This window comes from Acartia tonsa, chromosome 1 (genome assembly GCF_053477335.1).
Source record: "Acartia tonsa isolate MP-2025a chromosome 1, ASM5347733v1, whole genome shotgun sequence".
Classification (NCBI taxonomy): domain Eukaryota; kingdom Metazoa; phylum Arthropoda; class Copepoda; order Calanoida; family Acartiidae; genus Acartia; species Acartia tonsa.
Window position 1 is genome coordinate 30,418,957 of NC_137260.1, and position 17,963 is coordinate 30,436,919.

The following is a 17,963-nucleotide window of genomic DNA, read 5'->3' on the forward strand; positions in this document are numbered from 1 at the left end:
TAGTGGGGCAAAACACCCCCAAAAACTATTAAAATTTTAGGTACTGAACTTATTTTTAAGATATGGAGCAAATTTTTTCATTAGAAACTATTTTTACATAACTAAAATAAGTAGTAACTAAAGATTTTATTTACGCACTATCCTTCTAGGGGCTTTTGGGGTAAAACAACCCCCAAAATACAAAATTTTAAAGTTTTGAGCTTACAAGCCCCTAAAAGTAAAGTGCAAAAATGAAATATGTGGTAGCTTTGCTACTTTTAGATGTTGTCACCCTTGTTTGATGTTTATAACTTACTATTATGAGCTAAAATTGGACATAAACTTTATTATTACCTTGTATTTTGAAGTTGATGATAACAGCGAAAGTCTTCCAGGCACAGAACAAAATATCTCTGTTGGTTGTGAATCTTTAGAAATATTTTCTTTTGCAGTCAAGTCATCATTTCTAAAACAAAAAGGATAACAACAATCATCAAATTGCAATCAAACAGATTTATAAACGAACATTAACTTTTACAGAGAGTGAGCATTTTGAAGTCCGAAAGAAAATTTAGATGTAAAGAAAGAGGACGCTTAAAATACAACCATTATATTATCAACAATTACAAAGAAACTATATATTCGAAATAAGCAAAACACATAGATTTTCTAGGAGATTATAAAATACGTCACCATTGATTTTGTAATGGATAAAAATTGAGCTTGAAAAAAAAAAATTATAACATGTTTTTGTAAATAATTCAAAGTAAATTTTAAACATTTTATTGATCAGCGTACTTTTAAAATGTGAAAAACAAAATCTGAATATTTTTCATGAAAATTGTGTTATGCAAATGTTTGTAAATGATTGTTTGCTAGTTTAAATTCTTACAATAATTGTTGGACTTTTCAAAAAGAAACTATGAAAGTGGCTTTCTTTGCAGTTTGATATTCAACATTCTTTAAACAATACATAGATGTAGTCTGAGTGTACCAAAAATTCTTGACAGCCAAGTATAACTTTGAAAACTTCTGATAACAACAGCATAAATGTTATTTTTGTAAATAAAATACTCCAAAAATAGCATTAATATTATGATTTGTGGGTTTTGCGATGAAGTATTTTTAAGTATTCGTTAAAACATACATAGGTGTACCAAAAATTCCTGACAGTCAAGCAAAATTTAAGTTTGTTTAGTGGCGAAGCTACTCTATATTTCACTTTGTCTGTCAGTCCGTAACTTATAGGGGAAATGGGATTTACTCAGCTTCTATAAAAGATAGAAAGCTGAAACTTCTTGTCAACATTTCTATCAATATGGAGCATAATTATGTATGAAACATCATTAGCGGTCAGACTGCTTTAAAGCAGCTTATTAGCCGCATTTATTTTTCAAAACTGATTTTCTCGGCTTCTGTAAAAGTTAGAAAGCTTCGCTACTTATAGATGTTGTCATCCTTGTTTTTATGAAATTTGAAATACATAGAATAATGTGAACATATTTGATCTCTTAAAAATTCAGCTGTCTATCACGTTTCCTCCATAGCGTTGCGGAGTGAATGACTGACTGACGGATAGACAAAGTATATTTTAGCCTATAATTTACATTAATATATGTTTGATGGTTTATATTTTTTCTCATTATCAACCACAACAAACCCATAAAAATTAACGAACGTAGCTAAAATATTGCACCTGTTGGCGATTGGCTGCTGGTCAGCCACCAATCCGTTTATTAAAAAAATCAATGTTTTGCCCATTTCTTAGAGCTCATTGTTTACGTGAAAGTGTACAATCTCTCTCTTAACCCCCCCCTCACCCCCACTCTCAATTACTTGCATACTAACTTTGTGCCCAAAATAAGCTTTTAATTTTTCTTCTACGCAGCTATCCTCAACACACAACTTAAATACCAACCAATCAAAATTCAATAAAAGTCTCCAAAGTTGTAAGCCAACAAATAAGAAAACACTATTACAAAACTTTTGCTACTAGTGTAATAAACAGCCCAATGTCCCCTCTCCTTTGTAGGAAGAATGCTTTGGCCCATAAACAAGTGCAATTCATTTCCATGCATTGCACAGTTAGGCCTTCTCAGACAAATGGTTGGTTGTCTGTTGAAGGTTACCTAACTAAATATCCATCAGTGGGCGTTAGAGCAGCCCATTACAAGAGCGCGGATGATGCCTTTAAATCGAAGGAGAATCCTGCTACTAAAAACTTAATACACATAGATTTATTTACGTTAAGTGTATTCTGCTAACTTGATTTTAAAACAAATGAGCTATTCATATTTTTATTATCCACTTTCTTATATTATTTCAATTAGGTACATAGGTTAATACTCTAGCCTATAACTTTTCCTCAAGATAAAATACAGCTAATCTTTTAGATGATTGAAAATTTCTTGGCTATTAATTACAATTATAGCATACTATTGCATAGGCGTCCAAGGGGGGGGTAATGGGGCGATTACCCCCCCCAAACGATTTTGGGGGTGCCCTAGGCACCCCCATAATTTTTTTCATTTTACCCCCCCCATTCAAAATTTATCCCTACCCTGGGGGTGCCGGAGGCACCCACAACCATTTAGGAGGGGGTATTTACCCCCCCCAAACAATTTTGGGGGGGTAAATACCACCCCCAAAACAAAAAATCTCTAATAAAAAAAAATTTTTGCGCGCTTCGCGCGCATTTTTAATACTATATATTTAATAAAATTTGAATTACCCCCCCCAAAAATTTTACCCCGGGGGTAAATTTTGGGGGGGGGGTAAACTAAATTTACCCCTGCCAACAGATTTCAGGGGGGGTAATTACCCCCTCCAAGCAAATTTTACCCCCGGGGTAAAAATTTTGGGGGGGGGTAAAAAAAATTTGCGGCGCGCTTCGCGCGCAATTTTACCCCCCCCCAAAATAAAAAGCTTGGACGCCCCTTTACTATTGATCTTTTCATATGATAAGAAGTAATGCATAATTTAGTTTCCTATTTTCATCATTGGAAATGGACGTTTTATACAAAAAATATTTGATTGCATTTATCAGTAAGCATAAACAGCAGGTCTATTGATTTATGAAATAGTTTTTAATATGTATTTATGGTAGTTTACAGCACAAAAAAACGTGCAAACAGAGGTTAGTGGGTTAAACTGAGTACTACTTTTTGTCCTTAAAAAAAAAAAATATTTTTGTTTTGCATAAATTGTCAAGTAATGGTAGTTTTAAAAAAAAACAATGTAAATAATGGCAAAAGCTGTCAACAACTTTATCAATACATATATTGAATACAACTGACTCCTTTTGAGTTAAAGAGTTGTAATTATCTTAGGTATTTATTATCAAAAGCTGTTTTTAAGTCAAATAGTAGAGTATTTTTAGTCAAAATCTTTACAATCCTATAAAATTGAGGAAGGAGCAGGTACAATTTAGGTAAAACCAGGTATGATTCAGCAAGTATGTCTATTTTTAGGATCCATTAACTGCTGGGAGCGTATTTTTTTAATCCGCTAAACTGTTGAGGATAGCCGTGTCTAGCCAGTGAAAAATATCAAACTCATTGGAAATTATCCAACTAGCCCGAGGAAATTCACCAAAATAAAATCTGTAGTTACTTAGATCATTTAAATTTAAAAAGTTTCCAAAGTTTTTTCACATAAAACCATGGTGAAACCTAACTTTTTAGTCAATAAAGCAAATATTAAACATAAACCTAGTATATTTACTTAAAAATACTATGGGTCAATGCTGAAAGATGCTTAGAATCACTTGCTCTTGTTCGTGGATAGTCCCCTTTAATTTTGATGTTTTACAGATAGATCCAAATCATGTAAGATATTTTGATTTAAGAATTAAGGGGAGGGGAAGTTTTGACACATTTGCGTAAACCTGGCACCCTGGCTTTATCTTTGGACTGAGAGGGTAGGTTATTAGGGATAAATCATTCTTATATGATGAATTTCACGAAGTTTTAAGATTTTTTGGATAGGCCTCCAGGTTCCGGAGCTCCAGGCCTCCAGGTTGTCTCTGGACAGGTAAAAAAATAAAAAATTTCTTATTTGAACAGTTAGAGGTAAGTTTATAAAACAACATAACCTTCTTTTAATATATTATTTACATATTTGAAGAAAAAATTACAATCGGCCTCCAGGTTCAGGTGCTGGAGGCCTCCAGGTGGCCTCTGGACAGGTAAAAAATCTAAATTTACATATTTGAAGAAAAAATTAGGATCGGCCTCCAGGTTCAGGTGCTGCAGGCCTCCAGGTGGCCTCTGGACAGGTAAAAAATCAAAATTTCTAATTTGAACAGTTAGAGGTAAGTTTATAAAACAACATTACCTTCTTTTAATATATTATTTTAATATTTGAAGAAAAAATTACAATCGGCCTCCAGGTTCAGGTGCTGCAGGCCTCCAGATGGCCTCTGGACAGGTAAAAAATCTAAATTTCTTATTAAAACAGTTAGAGGTAAGTTTATAAAACAACATAACCTTCTTTTAATATATTACTTACATATTTGAAGAAAAAATTAGGATCAGCCTTCAGGTTCAGGTGCTGCAGGCCTCCAGGTGGCCTTTGGACAGGTAAAAAATCAAAATTTCTAATTTGAACAGTTAGAGGTAAGTTTATTAAACAACATAAGCTTCTTTTAATATATTATTTAAATATTTGAAGAAAAAATTACAATCGGCTTCCAGGTTCAGGTGCTGCAGGCCTCCAGATGGCCTCTGGACAGGTAAAAAATTTAAATTTCATATTAAAACAGTTAGAGATAAGTTATAAAACAACATAACCTTCTTTTAATATATAACTTACATACTTGAAGAAAAAATTAGGATCGGCCTCCAGGTTCAGGTGCTGCAGGCCTCCAGGTGGCCTCTGGACAGGTAAAAAATAAAAATTTCTAATTTGAACAGTTAGAGGTAAGTTATTAAACAACATAAGCTTCTTTTAATATATTATTTATATATTTGAAGAAAATATTACAATCGGCTTCCAGGTTCAGGTGCTGCAGGCCTCCAGATGGCCTCTGGACAGGTAAAAATCTAAATTTCTTATTAAAACAGTTAGAGGTAAGTTTATAAAACAACATAGCCTTTTTTTTAATATATTACTTACATATTTGAAGAAAAAATTAGGATCAGCCTCCAGGTTCAGGTGCTGCAGGCCTCCAGATGGCCTCTGGACAGGTAAAAATCTAAATTTCTTATTAAAACAGTTAGAAGTAAGTTTATAAAACAAAATAACCTTTTTTTAATACATTACTTACATATTTGGAGAAAAAATTACAATCGGCCTCCAGGTTCAGCTGCTGCAGGCCTCCAGGTGGCCTCTGGACAGGTAATAAATCAAAATTTCTTATTTGAACAGTTAGAAGTAAGTTTATAAAACAAAATAACCTTTTTTTAATATATTACTTACATATTTGGAGAAAATTTACAATCGGCCTTCAGGTTCAGCTGCTGCAGGTCTCCAGGTGGCCTCTGGACAGGTAAAAAATCAAAATTTCTTATTTGAACAGTTAGAAGTAAGTTTATAAAACAAAATAACCTTCTTTTAATGTGTTACTTAAATATTTGAAGACAAAATTACTATTGGCCTCCAGGTTCAGGTGGTGCAGGCCTCCAGGTGGCCTCTGGACAGGTAAAAAATCTAAATTTCTTGTTTGAACAGTTAGAGGTAAACTTGTAAAACAAAGTAAGCATATTTTCAAATGTTATTTATGTATTTCAGGTATAACCTTAAAAATATTTACCTCAATAATTGAAAATAAACATATTTTTTTATTATATTACTTACCTACCTCATTGATATAAAAAATTCAAATTACCTTCCATATTTTATACTAGGGATCGTTGGGAATCAATAATAATATAATAAATAATATATTAAAAGAAGGTTATGTTGTTTTATAAGTTGACCTCTAACTGTTCAAATAAGAAATTTTGATTTTTTACCTGTCCAGAGGCCACCTGGAGGCCTCCAGCACCTGAACCTGGAGGCCGATCCTAATTTTTTCTTGAAATATTTAAATAATATATTAAAAGAAGGTTATGTTGTTTTATAAACTTACCTCTAACTGTTCAAATAAGAAATTTTGATTTTTTACCTGTCCAGAGGCCACCTGGAGGCCTCCAGCACCTGAACATGGAGGCCAATTGTAATTTTTTCTTCAAATATTTAAATGATATATTAAAAGAAGGTTATGTTGTTTTATAAACTTACCTCTAACTGTTCAAATAAGTAAATTTAGATTTTTTACCTGTCCAGAGGCCACCTGGAGGCCTCCAGCACCTGAACCTGGAGGCCAATTGTAATTTTTTCTTCAAATATTTAAATGATATATTAAAAGAAGGTTATGTTGTTTTATAAACTTACCTCTAACTGTATAAATAAGAAATTTTGATTTTTTACCTGTCCAGAGGCCACCTGGAGGCCTCCAGCACCTGAACCTGGAGGCCGATTGTAATTTTTTCTTCAAATATGTAAATAATATATTAAAAGAAGGTTATGTTGTTTTAAAAAATTACCTCTAACTGTTCAAATGAGAAATTTTGATTTTTTACCTGTCCAGAGGCCACCTGGAGGCCTCCAGCACCCGAACCTGGAGGCCGATTGTAATTTTTTCTTCAAATATGTAAATAATATATTAAAAGAAGGTTATGTTGTTTTATAAACTTACCTCTAACTGTCCCAATAAGAAATTTTGATTTTTTACCTGTCCAGAGGCCACCTGGAGGCCTCCAGCACCTGAACCTGGAGGCCGATTGTAATTTTTTCTTCAAATATGTAAATAATATATTAAAAGAAGGTTATGTTGTTTTATAAACTTACCTCTAACTGTCCAAATAAGAATTTTTTTATTTTTTTACCTGTCCAGAGACCACCTGGAGGCCTGGAGCTCCGGAACCTGGAGGCCTATCCAAAATATCTTAAAACTTCGTGAAATTCATCATATAAGAATGATTTTATCCCTAATAACCTACCCTCTCAGTCCAAAGATCAAGCCAGGGTGCCAGGTTTACGCAAATGTGTCAAAACTTCCCCCCCCCCCCTTGATAACTATAAAAAAAAAGCCAGAACGTATACCTAGTGAGAAATCTTTTTCATTTTATTTTCTTTAAGTTTACACACAGTTACCCCCCCGTTTGATTTATTTACATGTCTATTAAAACAAGAATGACAACATCAATAAGTAGCGAAGAATAAAATCTAGAAAAAGAATCCGGACAAAGGATTTAAAAGAGCATTTGTTAAAATTAACAGCATTGAACAAAAAACCTTTCTTGCATACTTTTCTATTTTTAAATATGTATAAAAAAATAAAAAAATGCTTTTTTATCTTTAAAAATAAAAAATACCTCGGAAAAACAGGAAATTTGATTTTAATACTGCTTTTTTTAAAAATTGAAAAGCCAAGTAAAGATATGGGGAAATATGTGAAAAATATAAAGGTAGCTAAAAACCTGCCTAAAGGCAGTCTGACCCCCATTGTTGATTTATACTTAACCATGTTTAATGTTAATAAAAAGTTTCAGTCGTCTATCTTTAAAAGGAGCTGAGAAAATCCCATTTTTCCAAATAAATTGCAAAGTATAAAAATAGCCAAAACCTGCGTAAAAGCAGTCCGATTGAAATGAATGTTTTATACTTAATCATGCTTCATATTAATGGGAATGTTGACAAGAACCCCTTTTACCCCTTACACTCTTTTATCTTTTATAGGAGCCGAGAAAATCACGTTTCTTCCACTTTGTCTCTAACAGACGGACGGACAATCAAAATTATAGAGTAGCTTTGCTACTAATAATAGGGAAGCACATAAAATAAAATTGCTTTTAAACACTAAAAAAGTTTTCTTGTTACCTTAAGTCCCCTATGATCATATTTTCTTGAAAATTACTGACAGAACCTTGGTCGAACAGGCTCTGAGGCTCTAATCTTGGTTTAATTTTTATCTGAGAGTTAAATGCTAATTGAGCAGAAGTTGTTTTAGATTTTACAAATAAGTGGGCATCCCGTGCCATCAACTCTGTTCTATGAGCAACCAGTTCCCTTGTTATGGATTGTAGAGCTAATGGCAGTGATGATGTAGAAGGAGATGGGGATGGAAAAATGACAGACTTTCCTTGTTTGTTTCTTTGGTTCATCTGCAGAATCAGTTTTGAATTCTAAAATAGATATTTGTTAATTTTTCCCCACTATTTCCTTTTCTAGTATTTTTGAAAATCACTTTCTTAAAAGTTTCTACCTACTAGTTTTGCTTTAAATCCTACCAATATATATATATATGCTGCTTAAAAGCAAAGTGTATTGCGTATCTTATAAAAAGTTTTGTCCTAATAAATAAGAAAAAAAAATATTTTTTATCTATTTGAGAATATGTGAAAAAAATGGTTTTTATGGTCTTTTTTAACATGAATAAAAATCACTTTTAAAAACAAAAGTTGATTGTCACAGAAGCCCAAATCATAATTTTATATTTATAGCTTGGAAATATTGAGAAAAAGTTTTTGCCGTTTTTCTTAAAATTTAGCAATGTAGCCCCTAACAAAATGTTGTAATGTTGTTTGTTTTGCAGGATTTTAAAAATGAGTGTTAAAAAACACATAACGTTGATCACTAAGTAGTTCTTACCTGAAGATCATAAGGTTGTAATGTTACTGTGCTTAAAAGTGAAGTTTCACTTGAACTTGTGCTTGTCAGACCCTGTTGATATAAAAGATTTAATAATTTCTTATTTAAACAAGGATGACAACATCCATAAGTAGCGAAGCACAAAAAATCGTGGATGGGAATACGTACAAGTAGATTTAAATTGTATTTATTAAAATCAAGAATAGATTTCTTGGAGAAAATAAACACGAAACCTTGTTTTATTTTGAATGATAAGGACGGTTAAAGTAAATTACATACTAGATGCGCATAACAATGGGAAACAAATTTTTATACGGTCATTGAAAAATAGTTTGAAAATCAGACCAAAAATACCAAAGATATGGGGACATATGTTAAAAATATAAAAATAGCCAAAAACCTGGCAGTCTGACCGTCATTGTTTCTTTTCTTAATGCGCCAGGAAATTTAAATTTAATATCTATAACTGAAAAAAATTTAGAAAATCGGACCATAAACACCAAAGATATGGGGAAAAATGTGGAAAATATAAAAATAGCCAAAAACCTGCAAAAGGGCAGTCTGACCGTCATTGTTGTTTTCTTCAAACGACGGGAAATCTAATTTTGATATCTTTAACTGAAAAATTTTTGAAAATCATACCATTAACACCAAAGATAAAGGGAAAAATGTGGAAAATATAAAAATAGCCTAAAACCTGCTAAAAAGCAGTCCGACCGCCATTGATGTTTTATAGTTAATTGTGCTCCTTAATAATGGGAGTGTTGTCAAGAAGTTTCAGTATTCTATCTATTATAGGAGCTAAGTAAATCACATTTCCCCCATAGCGTTACGGACGGACTGACGGACAGACAAATTGAATTGTAGAGTAGATACGCTACTAAAAACAAAATGACAGAATCAATAAGAGCAAAAATTTAAAATCAGACGGGAGGACAAACGAACATTAACTCTTATTCAGAATATCAATTCATTAGCATAAGCATGTACTGTACAACTAACCATGTACACCTTAATTTTTGATTATATTTTTTCCCTAAAAAGCACAGAATAGTTATTATTAGAGTTTTTTGTGCTTAATTTTAGTGTAGATTCTATATTTGAAGTAAGTTTTTATAGAGGAATAGTAGTTTAAGAGATATTTGACCTATTAAGAAGCGCCTTAGTGTAAATTGTTTAATGTTAACAAAACCTTAAAAGATAGGGTAGCGTGGGGGAATTCCGGCTACCTCCTACCTAAAAAAACATACTTCTAATAACTTTTTTTCAAGATATTATCGTCGCTAATGAAAGATATGGCAATAAGGATGATGACTGTCTTGGTCCCATTAAAAGCTCGCAACTAAAAGTTGGTCAAAAATCGGTCTAAAGAGCGGCGGTTGGCGTTTGACTTTGGGAAGGGGGGATGGTACACCCTCTTAAAATAATTTTTATCAACATTTTAAACTATAATTAGAAAGCTTAGGTCATAAGCTTTCTAATGGTACTAGTCGCATGCAGATCGGACAATTTTTGACCATTTTTCCCATTTGAAAAAAGTTGGTCGAATCGCAAAAAAACATCATGCAAACTTTTTTTAAAAATCATACTGGCTTAATTCATGTCAAATAAAAGCTATCTTGAGTAGGATTCGAGAAAATCATGAAAACTTAAAAATCTAGGAATTGATCTAGCACCCCAAATAATTGACGAATATTAATGAAACTTAGTCAAAATAGGAAGAATGTAAACTTTTCATGATAATCCCTGAAAATTTCAGGCGTCTATCATAAAATGAGCCGAGAAAATCACGTTTCCCCAAAAAACGTTTCAGAATGACATTTCAAATTAAAGAGTAGCCTTGCTACTAAAAAGTGGTAAAAGATAGATACACAGATTTACTCATTGAAGATATACAATTAACGAGAAATTATAGTTAGTCAGGGATAAGGGATGGGAAACGTAGGATAATATTATTACGGGCCTATTTCAAGCCTAGGCCTAATAAGACAGTTATGGGATGGCGCAGCAATTTGTTATCAACGCTAATAAAATAGCTGAGTGTGTGTGTGTAGATAAAGTATAGAATAAAATTCAGGTAGCTAGTCTAAAAAGTAAAAATAAAACTTTTTATAAACCAGACAAATTTTAGGTTAAATATTTGCATTTTTATTAAGGAGTAAAAATTGTATTTCAAATATCATTGCCAAATAAAATTCAAAATAAAGAAATAATAAATAAGCACATTCTATCAAGTTCTATGGATACTTTTATGTAATATTAGATTTGTACTGTGTAGTATAGTACAAAGGGTAAGGTTAATGTGTTTTATCAATTCTGTATAAAATTTTAAAAATTTAAAATACAACATTTCATTTATAAACAACCAAATGAAATTTCGTAGCTACCCACTTTCCAAAGTATAATCCCTCTATTTCTGTTTTTTATATATGATATTTTTTTAATGTAAAACTCTGGGCAGATTTGATAATTATGTTTATGTGATCTATTATTTTTTTAGAAGCAGACAGTTACTTATTTTTTCTAGAATTTTCTGCTTGTAAAATTGCCGCGGTTTATTATATCTCCATCCGCCGACTGTCCATTGGTTGATAAAAAACAGGCCGATCCTTATTGGTTTAGAGCGATAGCTACTTGGAAGCGTCCGCCAGTGGCGACATTTAATTAGGAATTGGTAATAGTTGCAATATCCCTTTTTAATCTATGCTGGGACCTAATTAATGACCAGGTTTCCTATCCCTTATCCCTGTAGTTAGTGAAATAAGTTAAAAGAGGGATCTAAACATAGAGAAATATAGTACTAAAATAAAGTCTATGCAATTTCTGTCATAAAATCACTTGTCATAAGTACACTTGGTTATAGGTAAAATACACATGTCAAAATAGTACAATTGTGATAATAACATTAGTCATCTAGGGTTTGCCATAAAAAAAATTAATAAAAATACTAATAAAGGGACGTTTGTAATAAATACAGTTGTCATAAATGTATGCTTGTCATAAAAAAATAGTCATGAGAGGGAGATTTATCATAAAATGTACACATGTCATTAAATGTATGCTTTTCATAATATAGGTATGATTGTCATAAAAGTTACACTTGACATGCAAATACTTGTCATAAAACGTACATTTGTTATAAAAACTAAATTTCCTAGATGTAAAATTTTAAACCTGTTGCAACTTTCTAACCATAAAACATCTGATATTGGAAGGTCTTCTATGACAAATTAAATATCTTTAAAACAAAGGTGATTTTTTACTCGTTTGCTTAAACTGTTTTTAACCTATTTTTAAAACGTATATAAAAAATATATTATGACACCAGTAGAATGAGACTGCAGAGCCTAAATTTGAATTTAGTCCCCAATAAACTTTTTTGGGGGGATTTAAATATTAATTTTTACTGTTGCCGTGATCATTTTGACCGAAGCAAAAGGTCTTTTTTTTATTTGGGTAAAATTCGTAGCTTTTAGAGTGTTTTGCTTCATAAATATTGTATTCTGGTATAGAGTAAAATTAGGCCTTCTGATTTTACTATAAAAATTCACTAAAAAGTTAATTCTTTATAATATATCAACGAATTAACATTAACATGTTTGTGTTCTCTCACTTATTTTAAAAACATAAAAAATGGCTGTAAAGGGTTAAATGACAACAAATGTTTATGCAATACAACAAATTTATTTTTGTCACATATACAAATGTGTTATAAAATAAGATTATTCAAACTTATCTTTTAAAATAATTTTAAAAAGTATGTATCTTTTATGTGTATGGTTTTCATTCTTTTCATTTTAATTAAATAAAAAATATTTAACTACATTGGAAATACGTCACTTTGTGAAAACACTCTTTTTTTGAATTGTAAAGAATTATATAAAACAAGACTTCTTATTGGTTAGATTATAGAATTATGTGTTTTATTGTAAATGTTAGATGTTTCAATGAAATTAATTGTTTTGGAAAAAAAAATTATTTCCAATGAACAGAGTAATGTTTTTTTATTGTATCAATATAAAGTGAATTATATAAAAATGTTCTGTAAGCCACAATATTACCCGAAGTAAAAAAAAAGCTTTTGCTTCGGTCAAAATGATTACAGCAACACTAAAAATTAATTTTTAAATCCCCCCAAAAAAGTTTATTGGGGACTTAATTCAAATTTGGGCTCTGCAGTCTGATTCTATAGGTGTCCTAGTATATTTTTGACCCCCCATCACAGTTATGAAATCTCGACCACAAAGATTTTTTTATCCAATCTTGACAAGTGAGGTATTTTTAGAAAGAGGAATATACATAGAAAACGCCTATGTAAATTAGAAAATCCGCAGAAATCATATTTGCAAGTTTTTTGCAAAAATCTGCAATGTTAATTTGCAAAATTAATTTCATGCCTTAAATGACAGATTTAGAAAAAAATCTTTTTATGAAATGTGTTTATCTATAAGTTTAGAACATACTTAAGGCAAAAAAAATTTCTTTAGTGTTACCTTTTTCACCTTATATATGAAAAAAGCAGTTTCTTACATTTTATGATAAAAAAAGGTATAGGAACAGAAAATATGTTTTTTCTTGATGTAAACACAATAATTGGCATAAAATCTATAATCCTGAATTTAAAAATCAGATATAGAATCCTTTTTAGAGCAAATATAGTGAAAAAAGTAAACAAGGCATTTTTGCAAAGTATGAAAATCTAAAGAAAATAGTTCTTTTTGCTTTTGATATACATATCAGATAAATGTATATAAAATTAGTGATCAAAAACTATAAAACAAGTTTTAACTTTTTTCAACCATATCATTGATTAAAATGCACTTTTAAGTTTACTCATTACCAAAGTTGCACATAAAAACTCTTTTTATTAAGTTATGAAACAAAATAAATTCAAATCAACAATTAGGCGTTTTTTATATTGCAGTAGACCATTTTGTAGTTGGTTTTTTGGCATTTATTTTTTTTAATTACTTCATAAAAAGAGTTTTTAAGCACTACTTTGATAATTCTTAAACCTTAAATTGCAATTTAATCAATGACAGTGTTAAAAAAACTTATAACATGTTTTATAGTTTTTGATCACTAATTTTATGTACATTTATCTGATATGTATATCAAAAGCAAAAAGAACTATTTTCTTTAGATTTTCATACTTTGCAAAAATGTCTTGGTTACTTTTTGCACTATATTTGCTCTAAAAAGGATTCTATATCTGATTTTTACATTCAGAATTATAGATTTTATGCCAATTATTGTGTTTACATCAAGAAAAAACATATTTTTTGTTCCTAAACCCTTTTTTTATCATAAAATGTGAGAAACTGCTTTTTTCATATATAAGGTGAAAAAAGTAACACTAAAGAAATTTTTTTTGCCTTAAGTATGTTCTAAACTTATAGATAAACACATTTCATAAAAAGATTTTTTTCTAAATCTGTCATTTAAGGCATGAAATTAATTTTGCAAATTAACATTGCAGATTTTTGCAAATAACTTGCAAATATGATTTCTGCGGATTTTCTAATTTACATAGGCGTTTTCTATGTATATTCCTCTTTCCAAAAATACCTCACTTGTCAAGATTGGATAAAAAATTCTTTGTGGTCAAGATTCCATAACTGTGCCATTCAAAAATAGGTTAAAAACAGTTTAAACAAGATGCAAGGCTTTATCTTTGGGCTTAGAGGATACGTTATTAGGAATAAAATGCATATTATATAATGATTTAAATTTTTTTAGTACAATTAGGGCAAAATTACCTCAATGACTATTGTTCAATGACAAATATATTTTAATGACAAATGTTTTATGACAAACTTACTTTAATGACAGAACACACCTTTATAAGAAATATTTGTATGACAAGTGTATTTATGACAACTTATTTTTTTACTTGCCTATCTTTTATGACAAATGTTTTTATGACAAGTGGGTAGGTATAATCTTAGGTTTTTTTTAATTTTGAAAAATTTTTCTACGAACCTTTTGTAGAATATTTAACTCTGGCCGCGGTGCTAAGCAACATTGCCTGCCTAGCCGCAGCGATCGGCCCCCTAGCCTGCCTAGCCACGGGCCTCGGCCCTCTAGCTTATAACCTAACCTAATCGAAAAAAAATTGCGTTCTCTGCCAGAGTCAAAGTTCTGTGGGGGGGGGGGGGGGGTGGAGGGGCAAAATTTTAAGAAGATAACACTAAGTTTAGTTTTATGACAAATATACCTTTTTAAGTAATAATATGAAGACAAGTGACAAATTACTGGGCCCAAATAAAACACCTTTAAAGGAGCAAAGACTTTTAAAACAGAAATCCTAGATTTTGTACTTACAGTTCATATTTTGTAATAGTTGAGATTTCTTAGAGCCCATTTTCGTCATTTATTTCTTTGATCAGAACAGTAGTTGTGGAGATCAAAGGCATTTAATTCTTCTGAGTAAAAAAAGGTAATTGAAATCCAAAAATAAGCGACCTAACCAGTCTCTGCGCTTTATTAAGTATTAAATGAAGATCTTAACTCGACTCTAACAAAAAATCTTTCTGTAGTATATTTACCTTATTTTCTAAATCGGATTCATATTTGCTTTTCTCTATAAAAGTCTGCTTTTTCTGCAAAAAAAAATATGTATTGAAGCTTCATGAGTAAATTTTAACAAATTTTAATTTTCCTTTAAAAAATATCCACCATTTAATGAGAATAATTTATTAAAGGGGGGGGGGGGGGTTGAAGTTCACTCTTCCTTTCAATATAGTTATAAAAGAAAAAAAATGTAAATTATGGGAATAATTTTTTTTATTTCTCTTGGGAGGGTAGTGGTTATTTCCAGCCAAATAGGACTAATGAGAAGCTAAATAGTAAGGGAGAAATATATCGGTTAGCGAGAATCTGAAATCCTGTTACTTTTATTCCTTATACTAAAGTAACAGGATGTCGGTTTGTCTTGTGTTTGTAATGAAGGATCTAGCTAAGCGCTAAACCGATCTGGTTCTCCTTAACAGGGTAGGTAGATTCTTATAGGTCCCGGGAATGATTAATAACTTTTTGGGGGGAGGGTACCACCACAATCCCAAGAGAAATCACAAATCGAAATTTTTTTACCTATAGAGACTTGAACGCAACATAGCAAGGTATAATAGAGACTTTAACGCAACATAGATAGGTATCGTATTATTTTAAAAAAAGTGCCACTAGAGGCCTCTTGGGGACGTAGCCGCTAGTAAGGATCAACGTAAAAAAGTTTTATACCTTATTTGGAATAGACGTCTCTTTTTTATTATTTTGATTATCTTGAATAGAGGAGTTGGCAGTTTGTATAGCCAAAACTGGCGAATTTACTAAATTAGACATCTAGAATGTTTTTTTTATTCCTAAAGTTGTATTAAAATTTATATCTGAAATTGTAAAACTATATTAATTAGAATTATAATATTATTCTAAAATGTGAATTTCAAATAATATGTATTAATTAAGTGTGTAATGACAGAATTAATTTGAAGACTCAGAATAAAGTCTGTAAATAGCTTTAGGCTATTTTTATAAAAAACTCTGTCTGCTACTAAAATTCTAAGGTAAATAAAAAAAAATAACAAATTAAAAAAACAGAAAACCATCGTTAAATTTCTACTGAAATATAAACTTAAATGGCCTATAGATCACAATAACATCTTCTGTGTTTATTTAGTCTAGATGCAGATAAAAGCAGAGATAAGATTAAAGAAATAAAGGTAGTTTAGACAGGTATTACAAAACACAAACAACTCTCTGATCAAGGTTGCCAAATTATTAAAGTTATATTTTTTCTTCAAAATAATACGAAAGTTAAAAATGAAAAATGTATTTTTTAAGATTCAATTTAATCTTTGAAATATTTTTTAAAAGATCAGCTCATATTGTCTAGTTTTGTAGCTAAATGTAAATAAAAATGTAATAGTCCAAAATTTTAAATAAAGGAATTAATAGTATACATCGGCTTTTTAAAAATATGAAAAGTACTTATATCAGACTTTTCATTGGGTTTCCTTTCAAAAATAAACAATTTAAAGATAAAATTTATTTAATAGTGTTTAATATTGAAATATAAACAAATTTTAATATTACTTCTTTTGCGGCAACCGGGTTTTATAACAGGTTGCTAATTCCTGTCTACATAATTGAATAATTATAGTTAGACTGATCAAAGATATTCAGTGGCGTGCGAACCGAAGGGGGCATTTGGGGCAATCGCCCCCCCCCCTAGCGACCAACCCCCCCCCCTGCCTCCCTAGCCACCGCCCCCTTGCCCCCCTAAATGTTGAAAAATGCCCGATTTTGCCCCCCCCCCCCTGGTCAACAAAAATGCCCCTTTTTGCCTCCTACCCTACAAAAAGCAAAACTATCCCAGTTTTCAAAAAAAAGATCAAGAAATACTCCAAAAAAAAAATTTTGGCGCTTCACTCCAAACAGACAGTTACTATTCATTTAACCTTACCAAATTTTTTAATTAGTGTAAAAATTAGGTTATAATCTTTTTTCACTGAACATAACAAACCAGGTAATAGGAAGTATTTTATTTCGTATTATATAAACTTTTTACCAAAGAAATTTTGTACATCCTCAATGATGATACACAAAATTACCCCTTATATAGATTACAATTAGTGGATGAAATGTATGGAAACTTGACTTTATTAACCAACCAATCAAAATTCCATTAAAGTCCCCAAAGTTGTTGAGCCAAGGAATAAGAAAAATTTATATGAAATATTGGGGACTAGTGTAATAAATAGATCAAAAACCCCTCCCTCCCTGCATATTTGAAGAAAAAAATTTGCGCTTCGCGCCCTTCCAAATGGTTTCTGCTTTTAATCACATTGTATATTTTGTTTTTATTTCTATAAAAACATTTGTAAACAACAAATATTTAATCAAAAAGTTATTTTATATAAAAAAGAAACAGCGTTGATATCTATCTAAGCCTTTTTCTCAACACTGTATGGTTGTCTAAATGAATAACTATATATGATGTCATATTATTTTCAGGATAAGTTTATTATTTTTTTTTGTGTACATACCCTTACAAAAAGAAATGTTTTTTTTTATGGCAATTTTCATTAAAAACCCTTAAAAACACTCTATATTCCTAACTTGATAAAATACGCCACTCTTGTTGTCTTTAATTGATTTTAGTTCAAAGGGGGAGTAAATATTTTTAGGTGCGCTTCACGCACCGCTCTTATAAATCCTTGGAAACACCACTTAATGAAAAATTAACAGAGTTTTAAAGTGCCATTTAAAGAGGGTAGGATATGTTGATATAACTTTTTAGCTTCTCTATAATTCACTATGGCTGTCAGTACGTAATACTAAGGGGGAAATGT

The 17,963-nt window shown here is 30.9% G+C and overlaps 1 protein-coding gene across 12 annotated transcripts in view; it reads right to left on the minus strand.

The window, feature by feature from the left end:
* Positions 1-16,008, minus strand: part of LOC145329103 (transcription factor AP-2-epsilon-like) — a 42,279-nt gene extending 26,271 nt beyond the window's left edge. For 11 of the 12 annotated variants that reach the window (XR_013882771.1, XR_013882770.1, XR_013882768.1 and 8 more), the window contains exons 1-6: positions 15,853-16,008; positions 15,162-15,215; positions 9,160-9,231; positions 8,614-8,685; positions 7,843-8,147; positions 334-445 (exon numbers count right to left, since the gene is read on the minus strand). Coding sequence is in view for 9 of the 12 variants with exons in the window: in XM_080173206.1 (XP_080029332.1) it covers positions 334-445; positions 7,843-8,147; positions 8,614-8,685; positions 9,160-9,231; positions 15,162-15,215; positions 15,853-15,954 (717 nt within the window). In the remaining 3 variants the exon portion in view is untranslated. The remainder of the gene's footprint in view (positions 1-333; positions 446-7,842; positions 8,148-8,613; positions 8,686-9,159; positions 9,232-15,161; positions 15,216-15,852) is intronic. The other variant, XM_080173205.1, reaches the window with a different exon arrangement.
* Positions 16,009-17,963: the final 1,955 nt, after the last annotated feature.